Source organism: Lepidochelys kempii, chromosome 7 (assembly GCF_965140265.1).
Source record: "Lepidochelys kempii isolate rLepKem1 chromosome 7, rLepKem1.hap2, whole genome shotgun sequence".
Classification (NCBI taxonomy): Eukaryota; Metazoa; Chordata; order Testudines; family Cheloniidae; genus Lepidochelys; species Lepidochelys kempii.
The window spans coordinates 46,551,170-46,574,042 of NC_133262.1; the positions used below are offsets into that span (position 1 = coordinate 46,551,170).

Consider the following 22,873-nt stretch of genomic DNA (forward strand, 5'->3'; position numbering starts at 1 on the left):
GGAATTACTCCCAGGTCCGTCCCTCCGCACTTACGTTCCTTCTAGGGCTACGCCCCTTCCCTCCCGCATTGTGCCCCGCCTCCCCCTCCTATTGGACAAATCTGCCGCTGGGCCCCGCCCCCTGTCTCCTGTTGGTGAGCTGAGTTGCCTGTGAACGGGACCAGTTCCCCAGCTGGTTTCTTTTTGCGCATGCGCAGTGCGCTCCGCGAAGGCGACGGCTCTGTGGGGTGAGTGCGCCACTAGGGGGTGATGCATCCGCCTGTGGGGTGGCCGGGGCCTTGGGGCTAGTTTTGTGGAGGGCTCGGGGCGGCGGCTCCGGGACTGGTTGGGGCGGGGGGCTGGTTAGGGAGGTGAGGGCTTTGGGGGGGGGCCTCCGGGCTGGCTTGGGAGGGGGCGAGGGCTTGGGGCTGGGCCCGGGCCCTGGGGGTGGTGATCTGTGACCTTGTGAAGCGGGTCGCTGCCTGGGAGCAGTCTGCAGGGGGGCCCTTGTTTCAGGCTCAGCAGCGGGTGGCAGCGTTGGGGCCGGGGTCCCTGTGCGGGGCGGTGGCTTTGGGAGGTGATGTTTAGAGCTGGACTCTTGCTTTGGGGGTTTGGCAGACCCGTGGGGCAGAGTGGAGAGGTGAGCAGAAAGGGCCTGCCTCAGGGGGTGCTGAGCAGTTGTGGCTCCTGTTGGGTTGAGTGGTGTGGGGTGCTCAGCACCTTGCAGGATCTGTCCCAAAGACCACTGGATTCTAGCGGAGTTCAGACTTGGGCACAGGAGCATCTAAACTGGTCCCAGTTGGGCCATGAAGTTCCCACCTCACTGGGGGACTGAGATGCCAGGCGGCGGAATTCAGGGTGCCTTTCTGTGGTGCCCTTCATCCCCACGGCTCACTGCGCTGTGCGGAGCTGGTGGGTGCTGGTATCCTGGTTTGGCAGGGAGGCACAGCTGGTGTTACTTGCCCAGAGTCACTTTAAAAATAAATTAGGGGCAGCTAGGAAATAAACCCTGGGGGCAAATCTTCAGCTGGTGTAAATTTCCACAGCTCCACTGGTGGAGGATTTACTCCCTGGACTGATCATGTGCGCTAGCCACCAGCCCTCCCCCCCCCCCCCCCCCACGCTGCTGTTTAGCTCAGTGGTTCTCACCCCTGCTAGCTGCACCCAGCTCAGAATTTCTGCAGGGAAAGAGGGGCTTGTCCTGACCATATTGTTCCAACAGCAACAAGTCTGAGAGCATCCAGGCTGGAATGTGCTGGCCTGGCTGAGAGCTACCCCCACGTCGTCCTTTCTAGAAGGGTTGGCAGTCTCTCACTGTAGTCTCTCTCCCCTAGCAACTCCCTTTCGGTTCCCCTGAGCCCACGCAGTGCAGAGCCGGTGCCAGGTGACTCCTTTTTCTGGGCTGAGCTGGCTTCTCTCCCACAAGGGGAGTTGCTTTGCAGGCTGAGGTCACTGGGAGGAGGAGAATGGTAGGGAGAGTGGAAAGAGCAGGCGGCTGTGCCAGCTCCGGCTTGTCTAAACTTGTCCCCTTTGTATTCCTCTACTGAGGCTGGCCAGGAGGAGCAGCTCCAGCACCCCCAGTCTGCAAAGGAACTCCAGGCGGGTGAGTGCACCTCTGCTTCCCTAGCAGGCTAGAGGGCAGGTGGAGAACAGCTGAGTTGAGCCTGCAGCTGCCCTGTGCCTCTGTCCCTTGCTGTTAAAGCCCTGATAGTCCTCAAGGGCAGGGCACGCAATCTGCTGCCTTCAGGCCGTGGCTGCTGGGATTGATCTGTAGCATGATTAATTTTGGGAATGGAACTGTGGTGCTGGACCTTCCCTGCCTGCCAGATTCCTTCTCCCCAAAGAAATTCTAGCTCGGGACCAGCAAACCCCAGGGTAATGCGAGTGCTCTCCCTGCTCTGTCTCCGCCTCGCCAAAGCTCCCATTGCTTTGCTGTGCACAGAAATGTCTGGAAAGGCCCCGTTCTCCACCCCTCCCTTGTTTTTGTGGCTTGTTTGCTCTTTGGCCCTGCAGGGCTGCTTCCTGCCTACTCAGATACCACGCTTACGGAGATAATGCCCCTCAAAGGGATTGGTCGTGCACTGAGCCTGGCGAGACTCTGGGGCATTCTGCTCTATGGGTATCGCTGTACCCATACACAGCTGCGTAGGACTAGGGCTATACAATACAGCCACATGCATCTGGAGTCCCGTGAATCTCATATTCACGGAGTATGTAGGTTCAAGTCTTCATTGCCCATTAGTGGGGATTTTATCACTAGAGACTGAGCTGTGCAATCTCTGCCTGGAATTCTTCTGCCCTGCCGTATTTCCTTCCTGTTTGGTCCTTGTTTTCTGAATCTTGCTCTTGGCTTATATTACTTGGACTCCTGGAATAAATCGGGTGATTCTTCCAACCCAGGTTCCCCTTTGGTTTGGGGTCTGCTGCTGGCATTGTGTTCCTTTGTGCCAGGGTATGCAAATGAAGCTTACTTGGAGAAGTGCAACCGGTGCTTGCCATTTGGCTGGGTGGATTAAATTTCTCTCTTGGTCCCAAGGGAGAGGTTGTGTTTGAGCTGCTTTTTCTGCCCCTTTCCCAGAATAGGGGGGCAAAAAAGATAATCTACCCATAAACCCCTTCACTTTACATTTTAAAGATGACCTGCCACATATAGATTTGTACCATCCCCCCCGCCCTCTGCTTACTAGAGGCTTCGCAGGTTGAAAGGTTTGGTAGTTTCTTGCCTGAGAAATATTAAGCATGGCAAGCCTAGTCTTCTCTGGCTTTCCTGGAGGACTCCTTGGTGGCTGCTTGTGTGGACTAAAAGGGCAATCTTTAACCAAGAGAGCTTTTCTCCAAAGTACGTAGTGGGTGTTTGAATTCAGTAGAGTTAAAATAAAATACCAGCATTTTAAATAGTGTGAATAAAAATGCTTTCCCTTCCCAGTTAATTAGATTTCACTTCTTTGGTGTCTGTGATGTTATAATTCCAGTTCTCCAGTGGTCCATAGAGTCTTCTAGAGTAGGCTAGACCTGCCTGCTGTCTAAGAACTACACTGTGCAAGCCAGGCTGCCTAAACGGACTAGTGTCGGCACTTCGCTTTCTCTCCAGCGATCGTGAACAGCATAATGGCCTGCAGTTATCAGTTACCACCCAGCTCTTTCTAAGCAAGCACATTTATTTGTAAGGTGAAAGCATTACAGATAAACATATTAATAACATTAAAAGAACCTACACATATGCTAAAACGCTTGCCACAGGTCACCCCAATTCCAGCCTCTGGCCCTGGGACATGTCAGTCCTTCAAACCCCACAGCTAGCTTTTCAGTGTGGCTATGAGTTAATAACCAGCTCAGACTCAGAACCACCAGGAATAGTCCTGGCTCTTTCTTTATACAGCTTGAGCCTGTAATCTTGGCCTCAATAAGTAATCAGCATGCAACAGCTCACACCTCAGGGTGTGGTCTCAAAAGGCCGCCAGGTTTTTGCATAGCTGGATGTGGAGAATTTGCTTTCACCTCCCCATAGCTTTTTCCCATGAAAACCACTTAACACATTTTGTTCCCATAGTCCATTCTTATCTGGCCCATTGTTCGCTATAGTTCTGTGAACCCCCAGGTCTCTCATCTCCCTCTCTCGAGGAGTTATGTACAATCCAGGCCCGCAAATGAACGGTTAATGTATTATTAATACAATGAGCCCCAAAGAGACTCAAACTTAGTTCAGTGAGATCTCCCAAGGATACTGCAGAAAACTGACACATCTGTGACACCACTTCTCCCACCCCTTAAAACTTCCTCAGTCAGCAACCAGTCACCTAAGAAACCTGCATGTCATGATCACCCAAAGGGGGCGTGCTTCCAGCCAGCTAAGGGGCTGTCTCTTTCAGCTGCTTGTTGTGTAGGACACGCTTGTTGTGTCAGTACATCCTAACACAACGTGCTTTGTGTTGCTACATAATCCCATCACGCTGCTTTTTGCTGCATTGCAGCTGGATGCTGAGTGAAGTCTGGAGGTTTAACTCGGGGTTGAGGTTGAAATCCCCATTGATGTCAGCTGGGCTGAGGCTGTCTGGGTTTGACTGGGTGTGGTTCAGTTGGGGTGTGCGCGTGTGCTGTCAGATCACCAGGCTGGGCTCAAATGTAAGGGGGCATTTAAATAAGGATCCAGCAAAACTCGTTCCTCCTTGGCTGTGCTAAGCTATGGCAGCGCTGGGCTTGAGAGACATCCTGGTTTGATTGTTCAGAATGCCAGACCATTTGCCCACAATGGCCTGGTGAGCAGTGCTAGAAACTGTCTTTGCCAGGTCTGTGTTTAAACAGAGAAGTTAGAGGGTTTCAAACTTGGTTCCCACTCCAGTGCAGATAGGGCCTTCCCTTAAGCAGAGGGAATCAGAGCATCTGATCACCACCACTCCCTCAAGGAGTAAGGACCCACCCATGCTACAGATACAGCCGAATCAGGGACCTGGTTACAGTCGGGCTTTGGCTGCCCCTCCTCTCACTCTGGTTGGATGGCCCCCATGGGTGGGGCGTGGGAGAGGAACAGCAATGCCTGGAATGCAGTCCAGGACTTAGGCTCTGCAGGAGAGTGCTGGAAACACATATTCAGCTAAACTCCCCATTGGCAGCTCGCCCCCTGGGCCGCAGCCACTGTCAAATTACAAGTTGTTTCAGCTGGACGGAGCCGTTGCCCAACGCCAGGCACTAGACGGGTATTTCATTCGTTGAGCTAGTCTCCTGTTATTGTTTTTCTGGGAGAGACATACTGCTCTGCGTGGACCAAGGACAGCCTAAACTGTAACTAAACATCCTTTGGGGGTCAGTGGTTTCCCCCTCTTCCTCTTTGGTTGCCTCTGCCACTCATAATCCTCATCCTTTAGCACTGTGTGGTCCTTGCTAGTCACATCCCGTCTGTCCCGGCCCCTGGGCCTTGGACTGTAAGTTCTTTGGGACAGGTTTCAGAGTAACAGCCGTGTTAGTCTGTCTTCCAAGTGCTCCAAAATGAACAGTAGCAGTGGTGGGGGGTGTGCTTGCATTCTCTTGGTGTGCGTGGGGCTAGTGGGCTAGGGTGGGGAAAGGAGGCAGATTTTGCTAAGCAGATATGGGAAGTTGTCCTGTGAGGGCTCCAGTGGAAGGGCTGGGGAAAGCCTCGGTGTAGTCCAGCTGGGCTAGCACTAGAAACGGGAGGGCACCTGGGCTTGGGACATTTCAATGGCAGCTTTTATAGACTATTGTGAAGTATCTTTCATCTAAGGATCTCTATGCACTCAACACACGCTAGTGAGATGAAGCCTCACACATCCCTTCTTCGAGCTGGGGAATGATTATTATCCCCATTTTATGGGTGGGGAAACTGAGGCACGGAGGAGCGTAAAGTGACTTGCACCAGCTCACGCACCAAGTCAGTGGCAGGGCTGGGAGCAGAACCCAGGTCTCCAGGTGCCATAAGCACAAGACTAGCCATCCTCCCTGGACCCAATCCTGAAGAGCTCTTGGTGTTCACCCATTGCTAGTGTAGCTTTGGGATAATCCTGGGAACTGAGCAGGCTGCTGGCCTGCGACAGAGAACGGCCTCCTCACCCTCCATCCTGCCTCTGCAGGACATAAGTGACTCTAATGGAGGCCCTAATTCTTATTGCAGCAGGGTGGCCATCGCTGCAGGGGAGCAATGGCCCCCAAACGCAAGTCGCTTGCCAAGGCCCAGGCCCCAGCCCAGGACAAAAAGATGAAGCAGGAGCCGGAGGAGGACAGCATCCGCTCCACCATGGAGGCGCTGAAGACCGCTCCCAAGGAGAAGCTCAAAGCCAAGATCGACTCTGCTTGCCAGCTGAGCAATGGCAGTGATGCCCAGGTATGAGTGAGGCTCAGGCAGCAGGGTCCCCTGGGGAGGAGGAGACGCCTTCGCACGTCACCTGGCCCCAGGGCCGGCCTTAGTGAAAATGGCGCCCTGGGATAACTTGTATTTTGGCGCCTCCCCCTTCCACCATCCCCCCGGCTCCTATAGGTTCCCACCCCCTTCCCCCCCCCCGCCCCCATCACCTCCGGGCCATTACCTATACTTCATATGGAATGTCCACATGAAAGTCCATTCAATGTAGGTGGGCATCTCCCATGGTCCATTGTGAGTTAAGTGTCCCTTGATGAGCCACTTACTTTGACTAAAAGAACGAGGAGTCCTTGTGGCACCTTAGAGACTAACAAATTTATTTGGGCATAAGCTTTCGTGGGCTAGAACCCACTTCATCAGATGCATGGAGTGGAAAATACAGTACAGAGGTATAAACACACAGAATATGAAAAGATGGGAGTTGTTTTACCAAGTGGGGGATCAGTTGGTAAAACAACTCCCATCTTTTCATATTCTGTGTGTTTATACCTCTGTACTGTATTTTCCACTCCATGCATCTGATGAAGTGGGTTCTAGCCCACGAAAGCTTATGCCCAAATAAATTTGTTAGTCTCTAAGGTGCCACAAGGACTCCTCATTCTTTTTGCTCATACAGACTAACACTGCTACCACTCTGAAACCTGTTACTTTGACTAGTCCCTTCAAGCTGTGTTGACTAACTACCTTGTGGGCGTTACCCCGGGAGCAAACATATGAAATACAGGTATAGAGCCAATACTCGTAACTTCAAATACAAAAATGATGCATGCATAAACATATTCAGCAAACCCTAACCTTTTCAAAGACATCTTACATGCCACATTTGGTACAAGATTTGTTGCAAATGTAACAGTGGTTGCAACAATGATCTACATGGTCATGTTTTAATCAGATAATGTCACAATGAGTAACTGCTACAACTAGCAAATTCCTAGGCCACTGTCAGCAGAAGCTCAGAAGTAAGGGTGGCATGGTACATGGTGTATTGCAGTGGTTCTCAAACTTTTGTACTGGTGACCTCTTTCACATAGCAAGCCTCTGAGTGCAACCCCCCCTTATAAATTAAAAACACTTGTTTGTATATTTAACACCATTATAATGCTGGAGTCAAAGCAGGGCTTGGGGTGGAGGCTGGCAAGTCGCGACCCCCCCATGTAATTACCTCACGACCCCCAGTTTGAGAACCCCTAGTGTATTGCCCCTTACTTCTGTGGTGGCTTGTGGTGCCTGGAGCTTGGCCTGCGGCTCAAGGTGGGCTTTGCGGTGTCACGTGGCGGCTGCATCTTGCCAGAGCCCAGGGCCCTCCTGTAGCCCCTAGCCACTCCTGGCTCACCACAAGCATTTTGACAGGAAGTACCAAACAGTAATAACAACAAGAATACGTGTGTGTGCGCGTGAGTGTGAGAGAGTGAGTGCCTGTGTGTGTGTGTGACTGTCTGTCGGGATTGTGTGAGACACTGTGTGTGTTGGGGAGTGTGAGACTGTGTTGTCAGATCACCAGGCTGGGCTCAAATGTACGGACACCCACACACCCACCCACACACCCACCCACCATCTGTGTTGGGGGACTGAGAGACAGAGTGTATGTGGGTGTGAGAGCTTTTGTGTGTGTGTTAGGGAAGTTTGAGAGACAGCGAGCCCACTGTCACTTTAAGTCTCCCCTCCCATTTCCCCCCCCCATTCGTGCTGCTCTGGGCTCCCTGGGGTTGGGGCAGAGCTGGAGCCGCTGAGGAGCGAGTGAGGGAGGGGCCAGGGGGTTGGGGTCAGGGAGAAGCCCGTCAGCCCAGCGCAAGGGAGGAGACGGTGAAGAGAGGAGTCCGGCCACAGCCAGCTAGTGGGAGGGCGAGCCCCTTGTGGTGCCCCCCTGGCTACAGTGTCCTGGGCGTGGGCCCCGTTTGCCTGGCCCTAAGGCCGGCCCTGAGGCTAAATGCTGGCGCTCAGAGAGCCCGCTGCATGAGCCCTGGGAAAGAAGGAAGTTCGTGGGTTGCGGCGGAGCTGCAAAGATTCGGTCCCTGGGAGCTGGTAAGCGCTCTGGCCTCCAGCGCTAGGCAGAGCTGAAAGAGCCTCTCCCCACCAGAACCCATCAGCTAATGCTGCTCTATGGGACAGTCCCAGGGATCCCAGCCCGAGGGAGTGCCTCCCTGTCTGACTCCAGCACAGAGCCCATTACGAACACTGCTCCACGGGACAGTCTTGGGGATCCCGGCCCCAGGGAGCCCCTCCATGACCCTCCCTGTGCAGACCGCATTACTAACACTGCTCTACAGGACAGTCCTGGGGATCCTGGCCCCAGGGAGCCCCTCCATGACCCTCCCTGTGCAGACCGCATTACTAACACTGCTCTACAGGACAGTCCTGGGGATCCCGGCCCCAGGGAGCCCCTCCATGACCCTCCCTGTGCAGACCGCATTACTAACACTGCTCTACAGGACAGTCCTGGGGATCCTGGCCCCAGGGAGCCCCTCCATGACCCTCCCTGTGCAGACCGCATTACTAACACTGCTCTACAGGACAGTCCTGGGGATCCCGGCCCCAGGGAGCCCCTCCCTGTCTGACCCCAGCAGCGGCTGTCCCAGAGCAGTTGTGTAGCCATCCCTGCTCGAGGGGCCACTCGAGTTCATTGCTCCCCTGTGGTCTGCTGGGTAGATCCACGAGGATTACGACTGCGTATTGAACCAGACCAACGTCGGGAACAACAACAACAAGTTCTACATCATCCAGCTCATCGCTCAGAATGGCAGCTACAGCTGCTGGAACCGTTGGGGTCGCGTGGTGAGTGTCCTACTCCCTGCCCAGCCACTGCCACAGCTGGGCCAGTACCTCTCTCTGCCAGCCACCAGGGGGCGTTGTTACAGTAGCTACCTCTGCTGCCATGAGGCCAAGGCCCAGCCAGGGCCACCCATCCTAGGGGACATGGCAGTACGCTAAATCCAGGGCTGTTAGACACGGCGCCTGCCTCCCGTGCAGAAGCTGGGTGTTTAAACTACATCCTTTGCTTGCTGACATTTGTTTGTTTATTTGTGTGCTTGCATTATGGCCCCCCTTCAAACTCCGGCTCTCTCCTGGTTGCTTGCTCGTCGTGTTTGTTTGCCTTGGGTCCCATCAGATCCAAGTGAAAGGTGGTTCTGAAGCTCCATTTATTGGTCGCACCCCCTGGAGCTGACCAGTGAGCTCCCCCACATCCCCCTGAGCTAAGTGGAAGCGCAGTTAGTGTCTGGGTTTTGTCCCCCCGCAGGGCACGAATGGCACATGCTCTGTGCTTCCTGGAAGCTCTGGTCTGAACGCTGCTCCTTGGGAAGCCTATACTGAGCAGTGCGGAGTCATAAATCATGACTCACCCTTTCCTCTTGTTGTTCGCCCCCCTCCCATCCCCCACTTGCTGCACACAGGGGTCCCAAGCTCCCACCCCCTTCCCAAAGCACAGACCCACATGCTCTTATTTTCCCCCTGCCCCCATCCCCTTGGGTACTGGAGGTAATAGACCCCACAAAAGTCTCCTTGGGGAGACGCGGGGAGGGCACAGTACACCCTTCCCACTCCGGACAGGCCAGGGAAAGGGGGGCTGAAGCTACCGGGCATGTCCCCCTGAGAGGGGCTGATGTGGGTGTCTGGCTCCCTCTCCAAAAGGGACCTCTCAAGCTGTGAGCTCTGCAGGGGCTGTCTTGCTTTGCATGCAATACCCAGCACATTGGGGGATGGACACTGTCATGTAAACGGATGATTTACATTGGCTGCCATAGTGAGATTCCCTCCCTGGCCACTTGGTGTCAGTCTCAACCCACTTCCTCGAGTTCTAAGAACTCCCCTTGCTGATGTCAGTGTCATGGGGAGACAGTCCCCGCGGAAGCCAGTTTTAGCACCAGGGCTGTTAGCCTCAGCACCCTGAGCCCTGGTGACTCAGATCCCTGCTCGATGCTCCCAAGGAGGCCGAGCCATGCAAGGGACAGCCCAACCCAGTGCCTCACTGACAAGGTCCCAGGAGCTCTAGGGCTGTCCCTGCCCTAATTTGCTTTACACTGTGCGGGTTGCAGCTGGTGTAGCTTTAACTTCCAGAAAAACAAGGCTCTGGTAGCCTGTAGTGACAGTGTGACAGACAGAGCAACTTCCTGCCCCACTTTGGGAGACCAGCCGATATTAGGTGTAGGCCAGGTTTGTGGATTGTTGTGAGCCCGGAGCTGTATGCACTTCATGGGGAGAGGGTTACCGCAGCCCCTCCAGGAAGTGAAAACAGAATGGGATAGTTAGGGCAAATCACTCAGGTCATAACACCTCCGGAGAGGTACCACCTCCTGGGGACGCTCTTGTATACTGGTTCAAACTGAATTCTTCAGAGACCAACAGTCAAAAAAAGGGATAAGAATAAGTAGCCTGAGCCTAAACTGACTCGGGGCCTTTGTCCTGGTTCTGGATCTTAGATAGATTAACTTGTAATTGTGGGTTTTCAAGAAATTTACCAGTGCCTGGGCTGGAGTTGGGAGTGGTCTGTGGTAAGCTTTTAGCATGTGTGTGGGGTCACCTATTGATTTAATACGTTATATCTGTAATATTTTTACCCTGAGAATATATGTGCTTGCTTAGAAGGAGCTGTGTGGTAAACTGGTCAGAGTTTTTGGAGAGAGAGCAAAGTGCAGGCGCAGGCCTGCTGAGCAGTCTGGCTTGCTGGGGATATTCCAGTGTAAAGCTGTGCAGCTTTAAAGTCCCTGGTCAGGAGGGAGTGAGATGTGGGTCTCCGCCCAAAAGAGATGGTGGCTGATGGCCTCTTGGTGGGCCACAGAGAGGGATACACATATATTTGCTCTGAAAATGTGACAAATGGTTGAGCTGAAGTACTTTGTAAGAAGATCACCTAATGGGCTGATGCTCTGGGGCAGAGTTAGGGTTGTCTGGCTGGGCAATTCCACACATTGCATCATTTGAAGCATTTTTCAAATAGGAAATTAACTTCGCATGTCCAGGTTTTCCAGGGTTCTAGTTTGGTTTTGTCTTTTAAACTGCACTGGCAACATTCTTTAAAGGCACCTTCCAAAAGGGTGAGTTGAACATCTGCTTAGCCCTGACTCTAGCCTAACAAAGGTTTTTAGCTGGGAATTTCCTCGTACTTCAAACACCTTTTCCAAACCTTGCTCCGTGACGAGGACTCTAGCAGAATTTGCAAAGCTGGGCAAGGATGGGCCTCAAGAATCCCGCCTCCCTGGACATCTGGGTTCCTTCCTAGACCATCCCATGGAATCAAGCCCAGATAGGAGCCACCTGCTCCCAACATGGTTCTCTTGCCTGCTGCTTTCCTCTTTGTGCTGTTCTTGCAGGGGCCATGGGGACTCGGCAAAGCAGGGGGAAACCACTGTTAAGTAAACACTTCTTCCCATCCATTGCCCCAGGCAAAAAACTAGCCAAGGGCATTGCACTTTGGCAGGAAAATCCACCTCTGTCTGTAATGTCCCTAGTCTGACTTACCCAGGCTAGCCAGAAGAACCCTACCCTGGGATTGGAATATGAGTGTGACATTTTGGGTGGCTTGGCAAAGCTGTGCATGCAGGAGAGTCAGAGTCGGGCTTAGCTGGAGAGCTAGTTAATTGGATTCATGTCCCAGGAAGATACATGCAGCCTCTGTAGACTACCCAGCATGCAGTGCATCCTTGTTGCCTTTATTAAATGGAGAATTGCAAGCTGGGGCCTGTAGTCTCCACAGGCTGCACCTGTGTGAAGGCGCCCATGGCTGCACTGTAGAGGCCAGCTGCAGCCCCAATCCAGGGGGAGCCACGAGTTGAAGGGGAAGGTGAGCAGTGAACACAGGAACAGGGCACTGACCCTGACCCTGCCACGGGTTTCTTTCATTCCTAGGGGGAGGTGGGGCAGTCGAAGCTCAGCCCCTTCCCTTCCCTGGAAGCTGCCAAGAAGGACTTTGAGAAGAAGTTCCGGGAGAAGACCAAGAACAGCTGGGCTGAGCGGGAGAACTTCGTGGCCCACCCTGGCAAGTACACCCTGATCGAGGTGCAGCACGGGGCCGAGGAGGAGCAGGAGGTGACCGTGAAGGTGTGTGACTGGGGGCCCCGGGATAAGCCAGGCTGCCCCCACATGGAGCCAGGAAAACAGGAACCTGCCCGAGGCAGCTAGGGACATATGTGCCATGGGGCTGAGGGACTGGCACAACCCCGTTTGGAGACTTGGGGGAGCAGGGAAGGCAGTCCCCCTCCTGGCTGTGCAGTTGCAATGCAGGGGCCATGTCCTGAACTCCTGGCTTGGGTACGTGTCCGGCTGCTGCCTGAGAGCATGACGGGAGCTGGTGGAAGCTTTGCCTCCATGAGGAGTGAACGAGGGCCTCGGGGTTTGGCCCACAGGTGGCAAAGTGTCACATCCTGCTTCAGGTGACGGCCCCAGTTCACCCCCTCAGGGCAGCTCCCCGCTGGAGACAAACTTCCATGGGGCGGGGTGGCCGGGCAGGGCTGGGGGGATCCATTGCTGGCTCTGGGGGGCTTTTTCCGTGCAGCTGGCCTGGTGGCTGGCATAGCAACATTGGAATGCCCTATGGGGTGGGTGGGAATGTCCTCCGGAGGGGGAGCCCCTCTGCCTGTCGGAGCTAGAGCTCTCCTCTCCCCTCTCCAGGTGGACAGCGTGGATGGAGGGAAGCGCACCAAGCAGAGGACGCTGCCCTGCAGCCTGGACAAGGCCACCCAGGAGCTGGTCTCACTCATCTTCAGCAATGACATGTTCAAAGAGGCCATGCAGACCATGAATATCGGTACAGTGGGGAGCGGGGCCCTTGGGGCAGGGGGGAGGCAGCACACACCCCTGCAGCATCAGCCCTGCGGCAGCCCGGGACTCCTGCTCAGTGTTTCCGTTAGCTGTCTCCAGGGCTTGGTCAGAAGGGCCAGGCCGTGGTTTTCAAACTATGGGTCATGACCCAGGACTGGGTCGCGGCCTGTAAAGCACTGGGTCACGGCAGCTCTGGTCTGCACCGCCGACCGGACCGTTAAAAGTCCTGTTGGCAGTCCTGCCCAGCTAAGGCAGACTAGTCCCTACCTGTTCTGACGCTGCGCCGCACCCTGGAAGCGGCCAGCAGCACATCCAGTTCCTAGGCGATGGGGGGCAGCGCAATGGGAGCGGGGGGGCCAGTGCCTGGAGGCGAGAGCCGCGCAGAGTCACCTAGGAGCTGGACCTACTGCTGGCCGCTTCTGGGGTGCAGCGAGGTCCGCTGTGCCAGGACAGGCAGGAAGCCTGCCTTAGCACCCCTACTGCGCTGCTGACCGGGAGCCGCCTGAGGTAAGCCTGCGCCCCAGCCCTGAGCCCCTCCAAAACTCAGTCCCCCCCTGCACCCCAAACTCCTGATCCCTGGCCGCACTCCAGAACCCACACCACAGAGCCCTGCCCCCCTGCCCTGGGGGATGGGGGAGACTTGTATGAGCCCAGGGGTCTGTGTGTGGGATTGCCCTGGGGCCCCCGAGGGGAAGGGATCAGGCTCAGGTCTGAGGGGGGATGCAGGTGCCCCTACCAGCCGTCAGCTAAGCCCTCCATTGCTCGTCTCCCCTCCCCATGCCTGTCTGCCTGCCCCAGACGTGAAGAAGATGCCGCTGGGGAAGCTGAGCAAGCAGCAGATCGCCAAGGGCTTCGAGGCCCTGGAGGCCATTGAGATGGCTCTGCAGGAGCAGCCGCTGCCTGGCAAGCAACTGGAGGAGCTGTCGTCCCGCTTCTACACCATCATTCCCCACAGCTTCGGCCGCTCCAGGCCCCCCACCATAAACAAGCAGGAGATAGTCCAGGCCAAGAAGGACATGCTGCTGGTAAGGGCCCTGCCCGTGGCAGTTGGGCTGGGTCTGCACCATGCTGGCTCCTCCTGCTTGCTAGGGTGGGACCCCCCCAGTGCCTTGGTCAGGCTTCTCTCCCTTACAGCTTTCCTGCTGCCTGCCCAGTCTCCCCGATGGGAATGTTCTCCCTCCCCCTCGCCCTGGGCTGAGGCCGGCTGGATTTCCCTGGGGCCAGCAGTGCAGTGCCTCCTCCTGCCTGGGGGAAGGAGTTTCTGCTCCAGGACAGCGCTTGGGAAAGCTACCACCTTCACCCCTGCTGTTGCCATGGCAGTGACGTGGGGTGGTACTGTGCCATTTGCTTCCTTGGTTCTAGAAAGGGGTCGGAGTGCCCTGTGAGAGGGGGAAGAGGCCTGGCCCTGCATGGGGAAATAGCCACCCGGAGTCTGCGGCGTCTCCTTGTTGGTGTGTTTGCTGCTCGCCTGGGAGCCCAGTGGGTTAGGGGACACGGTGCTGCCCACCACCGCCCCAGCAGGGTGGCCTGCTGAAGAACGTGTGGGCAGTGTGCATCCAAACTCCCATGGGCGCTGCGGGCGAAAGGGCCTCTCCTTCCCCAGGTGTGTAAAACCAGACCCCTTTGGGGAGCCTCCGGGCAGGAGAGGGCAGGCTGAGGCCATGCTGCGAAGGGCAGCGGGGCATACAAACCTCAGCTGGGGTCACACCCACCCTTGGGCAAGCCGTCTCTGGACAGGAGGGGGAAGGAGCCTCCAGGGCTACTAAGGGGCTAAAGTGGCCCACCCTTCCCATCAGCCCGGCTTGCTGCCTTGGTAGGTGCTGGCAGACATTGAACTGGCCCAGAGCCTGCAGGCGCAGAAGGAGAAGGAGGAAGAGGAGGTGAAGGTGGAGGTGGAGGAAGTGCCTCACCCACTGGACAAGGACTATGAGCTTCTGAAGTGTGAGCTCACCCTGGTGGACCCGGCGTCGGAGGATTATCAGGTCTGGAGGGGCTGGCACATGCCAAGTGTCCTGGTGGAGGCAGCAGCTTGGACAGGGGAGCGATGTGGGGGGCGCTAGCCCAGTGTGAGAGGGGTTGTGGGCTGCCACGTCCCTGAGGGAATGCCTGGGGACACTGGGTCCTTCCTTCGGCACTTCTGTCTTGGTCTGTACAGTGCCAACCCCGCCACCTGCATAGCACTTGTCTGGGATGGAGAGGAAGCTGCTTCCTCCAGGGGCCCAGCTGCCAGGTGGGATGTGTGTGCCCTCCTCCCCAGGATATCTCAGCACCCCATGGGCTCTCCAAACCGGGGAGGAGCCTGGGGTAGGTGAATTGGCCTCTCTCCCCAGGGGTAAGTCCCTCCAGAGCCTTGAGGGGTTCCGCTAGTGGAGCTGACAGGGCTGTGGGGGAGCCCAGGCCTGGTGATCTTGTGGGTCCGAGCTGGAGGTGCTGGAGGTGTTGGGAAGGGGGGCAGTTCTGGGTGCGGAGGGAGCGAACGTGTTCAGTTGTCATCATGCCAGAGGCTTCTCCAGCACCAAGCAGAGAAACCTGCTCCTGTGGGGCAGGCCCCAACCCTGGGGCCCCGCGTGTGGACCTCTGTGATAGCCAGGGCAGGAGGGACGGGTGCCAGCACTGAGAGGGCAAGCAGAGGACTGCTCTTGCCTGCTCTCACCCCAGGTACCCCCCGATCACTCTGGTCTCCCCCCAGGTGATCCAGACCTACGTAGAGAAGACCGGGTCGAGCCACCGGAAGGTCAAGATCCTGAACATCTGGAAGGTGAAGAGGGAGGGAGAGGTGAGAGAACTAGTGCCCTGCCGCTCGCGGGCACATGTGTCCATGGGCGCTCACTTGTTGGCCAGGTGGGGGAGAGTTCCCACTGGGCGCAAACAGCTGCTGGGTGCGGCTCCAGGCTTGGTGTCAGGCCCCAAGAGCCAGCGGCGCCCTGGCCGTGCAGCCATTGCAGCACAGGCTCAGCCCCAGCAGCTTCCAGCTGCTCTGCCTGGGTTCAGCGTGGACCATTTAACTGTGCTTGGGGCAGGTCTCATCGGCCAGCACTCATGGGTGCAGCAGAGGGAGGCTGATGGCAGCGGCTCAGAACTGATGTTGGCAACGGGTGAAGGTTTGACTGTAGACGGGGCCTCTGGCAGCCTGGGCAGAGGCCGAAGGCTACAGGGTCTCAGAGCTTCAGCTACCCTCCGGCCCCTCAGCTGCCGTCCGCAGGACAGCAGTGGGGGAAGTGGATACTGCTTTCGCTGGTCCCCACATCTGTCCTGTGGGCTGCAGGGCTGTAGATCCAGCCCCTTCCCCCAGCGCTGAGATTCCTTCTGCACCAGGGAGGTCATGGGTGGTGTCTCCTGGGGGTGCGAAGCATTTGCAGACATTGAGCCCTCTCTCTGTCTGGAGCTGAGGACTGCACCTGTCCGGCTCTGCAGGGCGAGCGCATGAAGGCTCACGACCACTTGGAGAACCGGCGCCTGCTATGGCACGGCACCAACGTGGCTGTTGTCGCCGCCATCCTGAAGAGCGGCCTGCGCATCATGCCGCACTCCGGCGGGCGTGTGGGCAAGGGGCTTTACTTCGCCTCCGAGAATGGCAAGTCGATGGGATACGGTAAGGCCCGCGGCTGCCTGGCCTGGGTGCTCTCCCAGCCATCCACGCTTCCTCCCCCACCCCTCTCTGATCCCCTCCAGGCAAGGGGAGACACTGGCAGCCTCTGCAGGGCGAGTATCTGTCTGGGGACAGTGGAAAGCCCCGGCATTACATTCTCAGGGCCCCCTTTCCCTCTCCTGCCCCAGGCCTGCACCCTCCTGGATGGTGTGGCCCAGCTGTCAGAGCCAGCTGCAGCAGGGCTGAGTATGACATGCCAGGGTGGTGGGATGCCACAAACGAGGGTGCGAGCCAGAGGTTAGACTAAGGGAGAGTGAAGTGAGGAGAGCAGCTTCCCCCTCCTCTCAGGGCAGAGGAGAGCTCCTGGCTTGGGGGAGCAGGGCTCCCCAGCTTTCCAGGCAGCTTTAATAGGCCACAGCAGAGGAGTGATTGGAAGTACAAGGAGTGCTGCCCTGCCCACAGCTCAGGGCGGGACAAAGGGGCAGAACCAGCCAGGGCAATGGCAGCTGGGAGCACACCACACCTAGATGTATCCATGGCCCCCCCCTCCTCCAGCATTCCCTGCTTTGTCCCCTCCCGCCTCGCAGTCCTGCTCTTGGGGAGGATGGGGGACAGGAGTCGCTTTGGGACCCATCAGTGCCAGTCCTCAGCCCCTCAGGAGAGAATGTTCTGGGTCACTGGCCAGGGGTGCTGGAACTGAGGGGGCCAGGGCCCCATCACTCTTTACCAGCCGTAACAGCGAATAACGGGGGGGTGGGGGAGTGGGGAGAGGAGCAAGCAGGGGGTGGGGCCTCAGGGAGAAGGAGCAGTGTAGGGGTGGGGATCCGGTCTGGGTGCTGGTGGCTCCCCCAACTTATAGGGAGCTTCCGCCACTCCTGCCACTGGCCTGCACCCCCTAGTCCAGGAATTCAATGCACTGTTGCCAGCGCTGGGAAACGCTACAGGGCAGGCTGTGCCAGGTTGGCAGCCAGGCTGGGTATGGGAGTGGGCCTTGCAGCCAGCCTCAGCAGCACAGGCCGGTCTCTCCGCTCCAGTGAGCTGCACCTCCCAGCGGATCGGGATCATGTTCCTCAACGAGGTGGCCCTAGGCAAGGAGCATCGGATCACCCAGGACGACTCATCGTTGTGCGAGGCCCCCCCGGGGTACGACAGTGTGATCGCCTGCGGCAAGACTGAGCCAGGTGAGTGTGCTCCCCAATCTGACCTCCCCGCTGGGGGCTGCTCCCCGCCTGTGGGGATTCAGAATGGGAGGAGGCTGAAGGTGCTGGCAATGGGGGGGCACAACAGAAATAGGGGGGATTTGGAGCTGGAGATGGGGGGACGGTGGAGAGTGGGGGTTTGGCAATGGGATAAGTGGTGGTCTTGCAGAGCCTGTTGCTGGCAGTTCCAGGCCCAGTCCCATGCGCTAACCCCTTCCTCGTCCCACCCTCCCCAGACCCTGCTTGTGACCGGGAGCTGAAGATGGAGGGCAGGAAGGTGCTGGTGCCACAGGGGAAGCCCATCCCAGTGGCCAAGTACCGGAATTCCTACTTCAGCCAGAGCGAGTACCTGATCTACCGGGAGAGCCAGTGCCAGATCCGTTACCTGCTCCAGCTCCGCCTCTGAGGTGCTTCCCCGCAGGCCCAGCACCCCTCCAGCTCTGGGAGACGGTGGCCTGCTGTGCCGATGGCGACGATACCCCAGGGTGCCACCTGCAGCAGGGTTAGACGACAGCGCTCAGTGGGCTGGCTGTGGGAGCGCCTCTGTTGCCCGCTGGCTCAGGATCCCTGAGTCCCATGGGCCTGGAGAGATGCTCTTCAACGTGCCGTGAGATGCGTGGCTCCTGCGCTTGGAGTCCCTGGGCCATGCTGCCTGGAGGAGAGGACTGGGGTGCAGCTGCCATAGCCAGTTAAACTCCCAGCAGTCTCTGCTGGGGCTCTGGGGGACACTCCCAAGTGCTGGAGTCTGTGAGCCGCAGGGTGCTTTGAGGCCTTCTTTTACTGTAAATAAAAGCGTGTGCAGATTGCAGTCAGCTTTCCCCCCGTGTGTCACCCTGGTGCTGAAGAACTCAGCAGGGGTTGGATCCAGGGGCTGGCATGAGCCCATCTCTTTGGCCTGCTCTTGCTCTCGGAGCTCTTGTCTGGGAGATCCCGGCAGAGGGGAAAGATCAAGGGACTCCCCTCCCTGTTTCCGCCCCGGGAGATCTGCTCGCCCTGCACAGTGGCCTCAGGAGATGTGGCCTGGCTTGTAGGGATGGGGGTGCCCTACCCAGGAGACATGCTGTGGGTGAGGAGCTCAGGGCAGGGAGCGGCTGCTGATCAGGATCCCAGTGCAGCTTCCCAGGCACCTGCCAGCCAGGCTGGGGGAAGGTTGTTCTCTGGTCTCTCCCACAGAGAGAAAGCAGGAACAGGGAGGAGGCCAGGGGAGCCCCATTAGAAACCCTGGTGCTGGGAGAAGTGTGTGTGGGGGGCACAATGGGGCATGGGATCAGCAGGCACCAAGAGAAACAGGAGGAGGAATTGGGGGTCAGACACAAGAGCAGGGAAGTGGGGCGGGGCTGACACACTCATCGCGGATCTCTGAGTCCGGTCTGAGGGGTTAATTTTTGCAAAGTAAACTAAAGAGACATATTCCCTTATCTAATCTGGCTACTTATATGGCTGCCATCACCATAGTATCCTGCATCCAGGCGGTAATTACTAGGTGAGAGAACAATAACAATCTATCTCGCTCTTCCTCACTGGCCTGGTGGGGAAGAAGCTGGATTGGCTCACGGGGTTGTTCTGTTTGCGTGAGTGGAGTTCTGGGCATCTGCGGGAAGATCTGACTGAGGGGAAGCCACAGGCCCATCATCGGTGCAGGTAACTTGAGTTGTCCCTTGAAGGTTGTCCCACAGCGAGTGCCATCCACACCCACGAACCTGGAACTCCGGTGGGATGGGCTGCAGGTCCTGTTAGCCCCACTCGCAATCACTCTGGGCATGGCTGTTCTTGCTCGAGCAGGCTAACTTGAGAGGGCAGGAACACTGGTTAACTCTACAGTACTAGCATGGCCTCTGTCTCAGCTGTGGTCCCAGCTGTGTTCCAGCCCAGGCCTGGTCTCATCTTGTACACAGGCAATTTCCAGAGTCTAGTGCCAGCCCCCACGAAAGCTCCATCTGCACTGATGAGCTTCCCCCGGGTGGTGGAAGGTGGCTGGCCTGGCAGGTCCCGGAGGCTGAGGCCTGTCTCAGCCAGCCAGGGCCAGGTCCATCAAGGGCTTCGAACTACAGGGCACAGGCTGTGAAGTGGACTCTGCTTAGTGGGAAGCCATTGCAGAGCAGGGTGGTGTAGCTATCCCTGGTCTAACCAGTTGCAGTAGCCCAGCTTTGGGCTCACAGATGCCTGAAGTGCAGGGTCAGGGCTGAAGCCACCAGGATGGGGCTCAGCATGGGGGATTTGTCACCAGGGGTATCTGAGCACCCAAGAAATCTGGGCCCCTTGAAGTCAATGACAAACCTCCCCTTAAGCTGGGAGAGGCAGGATTTCCCCCAGGCTGTGATGGCCTTGCCAGTCTACAGCAGCTGCCCTGGCTGGAGTATATCCAGTGTGATGAGTTCTGTTCCAGGGAGTGGTGGGGCAGCTGTACCTCACACCTTGTCCAGTGCCTCCCCTGGCCTGCCTGGAGCTGCTCTCGCATCCTCCCACTGCCTGCCCCTCTGGTTCTCCAGGGCTGGGTGGCTTCTGGGGGAAGCAGAGCCAGGGAGATACCAGAGCCTCTTCTCACATTGTAAGGAGAGTGATCACTTTAGATAAGCTATTACCAGCAGGAGAGTGGGGTTGGGGGAGAGAAAACCTTTTGTAGTGGTAAACACCCATTTTTTTTCATGCTTTGTGTGTATAAAAAGATCTTGTGTACTTTCCACAGTATGCATCCGATGAAGTGAGCTGTAGCTCACGAAAGCTTATGCTCAAATAAATTGGTTAGTCTCTAAGGTGCCACAAGTACTCCTTTTCTTTTTGCGAATACAGACTAACACGGCTGTTACTCTGAAACTTCTCTGCCACAGCCAAGCGTATGCGTGAGGGGCCTGCCATGGTGTTTGCGTAGTGCATCCCTGTTGCCTTGCCTCTCTGCACAAGCACACCTGTGGGCGCAAGGCTTTGTCTATGTGCTGCTTCCCCTAGCAGCAGCCAAAGGGGCAGGTCCCCACTGACCAATCTGCGCTCAGTCCAGTTTTTGTGCTTAGGACATGGATGCTAACTGTGCTGTCGGAAGCCGGCTCCATACCCACTCTGTTCTGCCAGTGCCCCTCAATCCTGATCTGTACTCCCTTTTCCTATTGGCCCTGTAATTCTTTAATGAGAGCAAGTCCCTTCAAAGCAGTGAAACGAGATCATAACGCTAATTGCAGCTGGGTCCTAATTCAGAAATAAGGACTGACACACCCTCTCTACCCCAGTAGATCCCCCGTACCCTCTCTGTGTCAATATCATCGTGGCGTATAAGGCTGCTGGCTGTTCTTTTGCAACAAGTGGTGTCTTGGGCCTGCTGCCATCAGTTGCTTTGTTCCCTCGATAGCGTGACAGTGCTTGATAATGGGAGCAAAAATCTCGTCATCCGCACCACCCGCCACCTCCTTGTTTGGCTCGCCAGCCAATCCAATCTTGGCCTCCAGCTCCTCTAGGGCCATAAAATCCAGAGGTAAAACTCCCTGAGAATAATGGGTTCCCTTAAAAAAAAAATCTTGTAAACAAGCTAATGGCTGCAATGTAAACTCGTAAATAAGGAACCTCTCCTCAGCTCCCACTGCTGTGGGGCTAAATGTGTCTTTTCCTCCACCATGGGCCCTGAGGCATGGGGGAGGAGGAACAGGTCTTGCTCTAGCCATTAAAGCCTCTGCTCTGTAGAGAAGGGCTGATCTTTCTGGATGGCTCTGGAAGTCATTTTTATTTAGACGTACTTGGGCCAGATCTTCAGCTAGTGGAAAAGGGTGTAGTCTGAAGTCAGGGCATGGCGCTCCAGCAATTCGCAGCAACTAAGGATCTGGCCTGGTTATTCACTTGATCCCAGGCTTCCTGCAGCTTCTTCCCCCCTGAAAACTGTGATCTCTGTTCTGGACAGCAGCTGTCCCCTCTTGCCACCACCATGAACGAGGACTGAACCTGGGACCTTCACCTAAAGCCCAAGCCTCTCCCACTCCAGCTGGAGAAGTAATCATCAGCTGTGTGGCCGGTTGTTGCATTTGCTGGGCCAAGCCACTCAGGGGAGACATAATCACAGGCACTAAGCTAGTATATTTTGTGGGTGCTGCCACAGGGGTGTGGCTGGGTGGGGAGCCCTTGCCCCTTGGTCATGCCTGAGGAGTATGTATGACAACCTCCGCAACGGACTTGGGTCCCAGGAAGCATTTGGCTTGGCTGAGGGAACAGGTATAAGAATGGTTGAGGGGGCAAGCAAAATGTCTCCAGCTGAAGCCCCCCCACCGATGAGCAAGGCTGCAGCTTTCATAGCCCTCTTTGGCGTTCATCCGCTCTGGCCATGGGTTCTGCAAAACCAGATTGCTGTGTTACAAGAGAAGGAAGTGACTTGCCCAAGGTCATGTAATAGATCAGTGGCAGAGCTGAGGCTCGACTCCTTCCCCCCACCCCCGAGTCCCGACTCCTAGCCTGCTGCTCTAGCCACTAGACACACTCCTCCCCTTTCCCCATGAGCCGTTAACAGCCAGTGACTTCTTTCTCCCTGTCTGGGCCAAGAGTTTCTGAAGTGACCTGTGATTCTGGGCACCTATGGTTTTGGGGGCCCACCTAGAGATACCTGAAGGGGGCATGATTTTCAGAAGGTGGGTGCTCAGCACTTAAGAGTCGGGCCCCTTGACGGCGTCTCAAGCTGGGCCCCTAAAATCACTGGCCATGTAGGAAAACCTTGGCCCTAACCTTCTTGTTGTCTGTACCCTGCTCCTCCAGGGCGGGCAGGACAGACAGGTTAGCAAACTCCCACCGCCTGCATGGGACTCCCTGGGCTGGTCTCTTCAGTGGCTGAAGTTGTCTCTGGAGGGCAGGGGTCCTGGGCCACATGCCCTGACTGGAGCAGGGAACCCCTGGGCTGCTAGGCCCTGCCTAGCCAGAGTAGAAAGAGGGTTCCCCGAACCGGACACCTGGGATCCTCTGCCTAGAACCCTCAAAATAACATAGCGCCCCCTACAGCTGGAAAGAGGAGTCTGGGCAGAGCACTCCAAGCTGGGGGACAGCAGCCTGAGCCCAGCTCCTCATCCCTTCCTGAGCCTCCAGCCCCACAGCCCAAGGCACCAGCCCCTCTCCACTCTGCCCCCCTGGTATTTGTCTGCTTTAGGTGATGCATGGCCTGGCTGCGTGCAAGAGCTGGCCCTGATCCTCTCCCCTGCAGGGGCGGCGCCCCGGAGGTGAGACCTTTGCTTTGCCCCTGGCCTGGCAGTGCGGTGAGGGGGCAGCCTGGGCCCAGGTGTGGGTCTGAGAGCCGAGGCTGCTTAGGACCCAGTAGAATTCTCTGTGTGAATGACAGTGCTTTAAAAGGCCAGGCAAAGACCAGATGTGACAGCCTGTGCCATCCGCAGCACAGAGCAGCAGCAGCAGCCTCCCGGCACCCATCCAGAGGGGGGAGAGAGGGGACCGCTGCCAGGCAGATGTGGCCCCTGCTTCCCCAGAGGATGCTGTGAGGCCCTCCATCATCCCAGCTTCAGGGGCTGG

General features: G+C 56.8%; 2 protein-coding genes across 6 annotated transcripts in view; both read left to right on the forward strand.

The window, feature by feature from the left end:
• The window catches only part of ACY1 (aminoacylase 1), a 455,667-nt gene that overhangs the window by 300,995 nt on the left and 131,799 nt on the right, over positions 1 to 22,873 (forward strand). The gene's annotated exons all lie outside the window — the stretch shown is intronic.
• PARP3 (poly(ADP-ribose) polymerase family member 3) lies at positions 162 to 18,197 on the forward strand. Of its 4 annotated transcripts, none has more exons than XM_073352513.1 (12): positions 162 to 227; positions 1,528 to 1,582; positions 5,603 to 5,812; positions 8,495 to 8,620; positions 11,690 to 11,881; positions 12,452 to 12,587; positions 13,400 to 13,626; positions 14,419 to 14,583; positions 15,291 to 15,377; positions 16,016 to 16,193; positions 17,225 to 17,371; positions 17,626 to 18,197. In XM_073352513.1, the coding sequence occupies exons 1-12, from the start codon at positions 190 to 192 to the stop codon at positions 17,793 to 17,795; spliced, it is 1,731 nt and encodes a 576-aa protein (XP_073208614.1). In that variant the 5' UTR covers positions 162 to 189; the 3' UTR covers positions 17,796 to 18,197. The 4 variants fall into 4 exon arrangements, with proteins under 4 accessions (XP_073208614.1, XP_073208615.1, XP_073208617.1 ...); XM_073352514.1 differs by having other exon boundaries at positions 5,606 to 5,812; XM_073352515.1 differs by lacking the exon at positions 1,528 to 1,582 and having other exon boundaries at positions 173 to 227.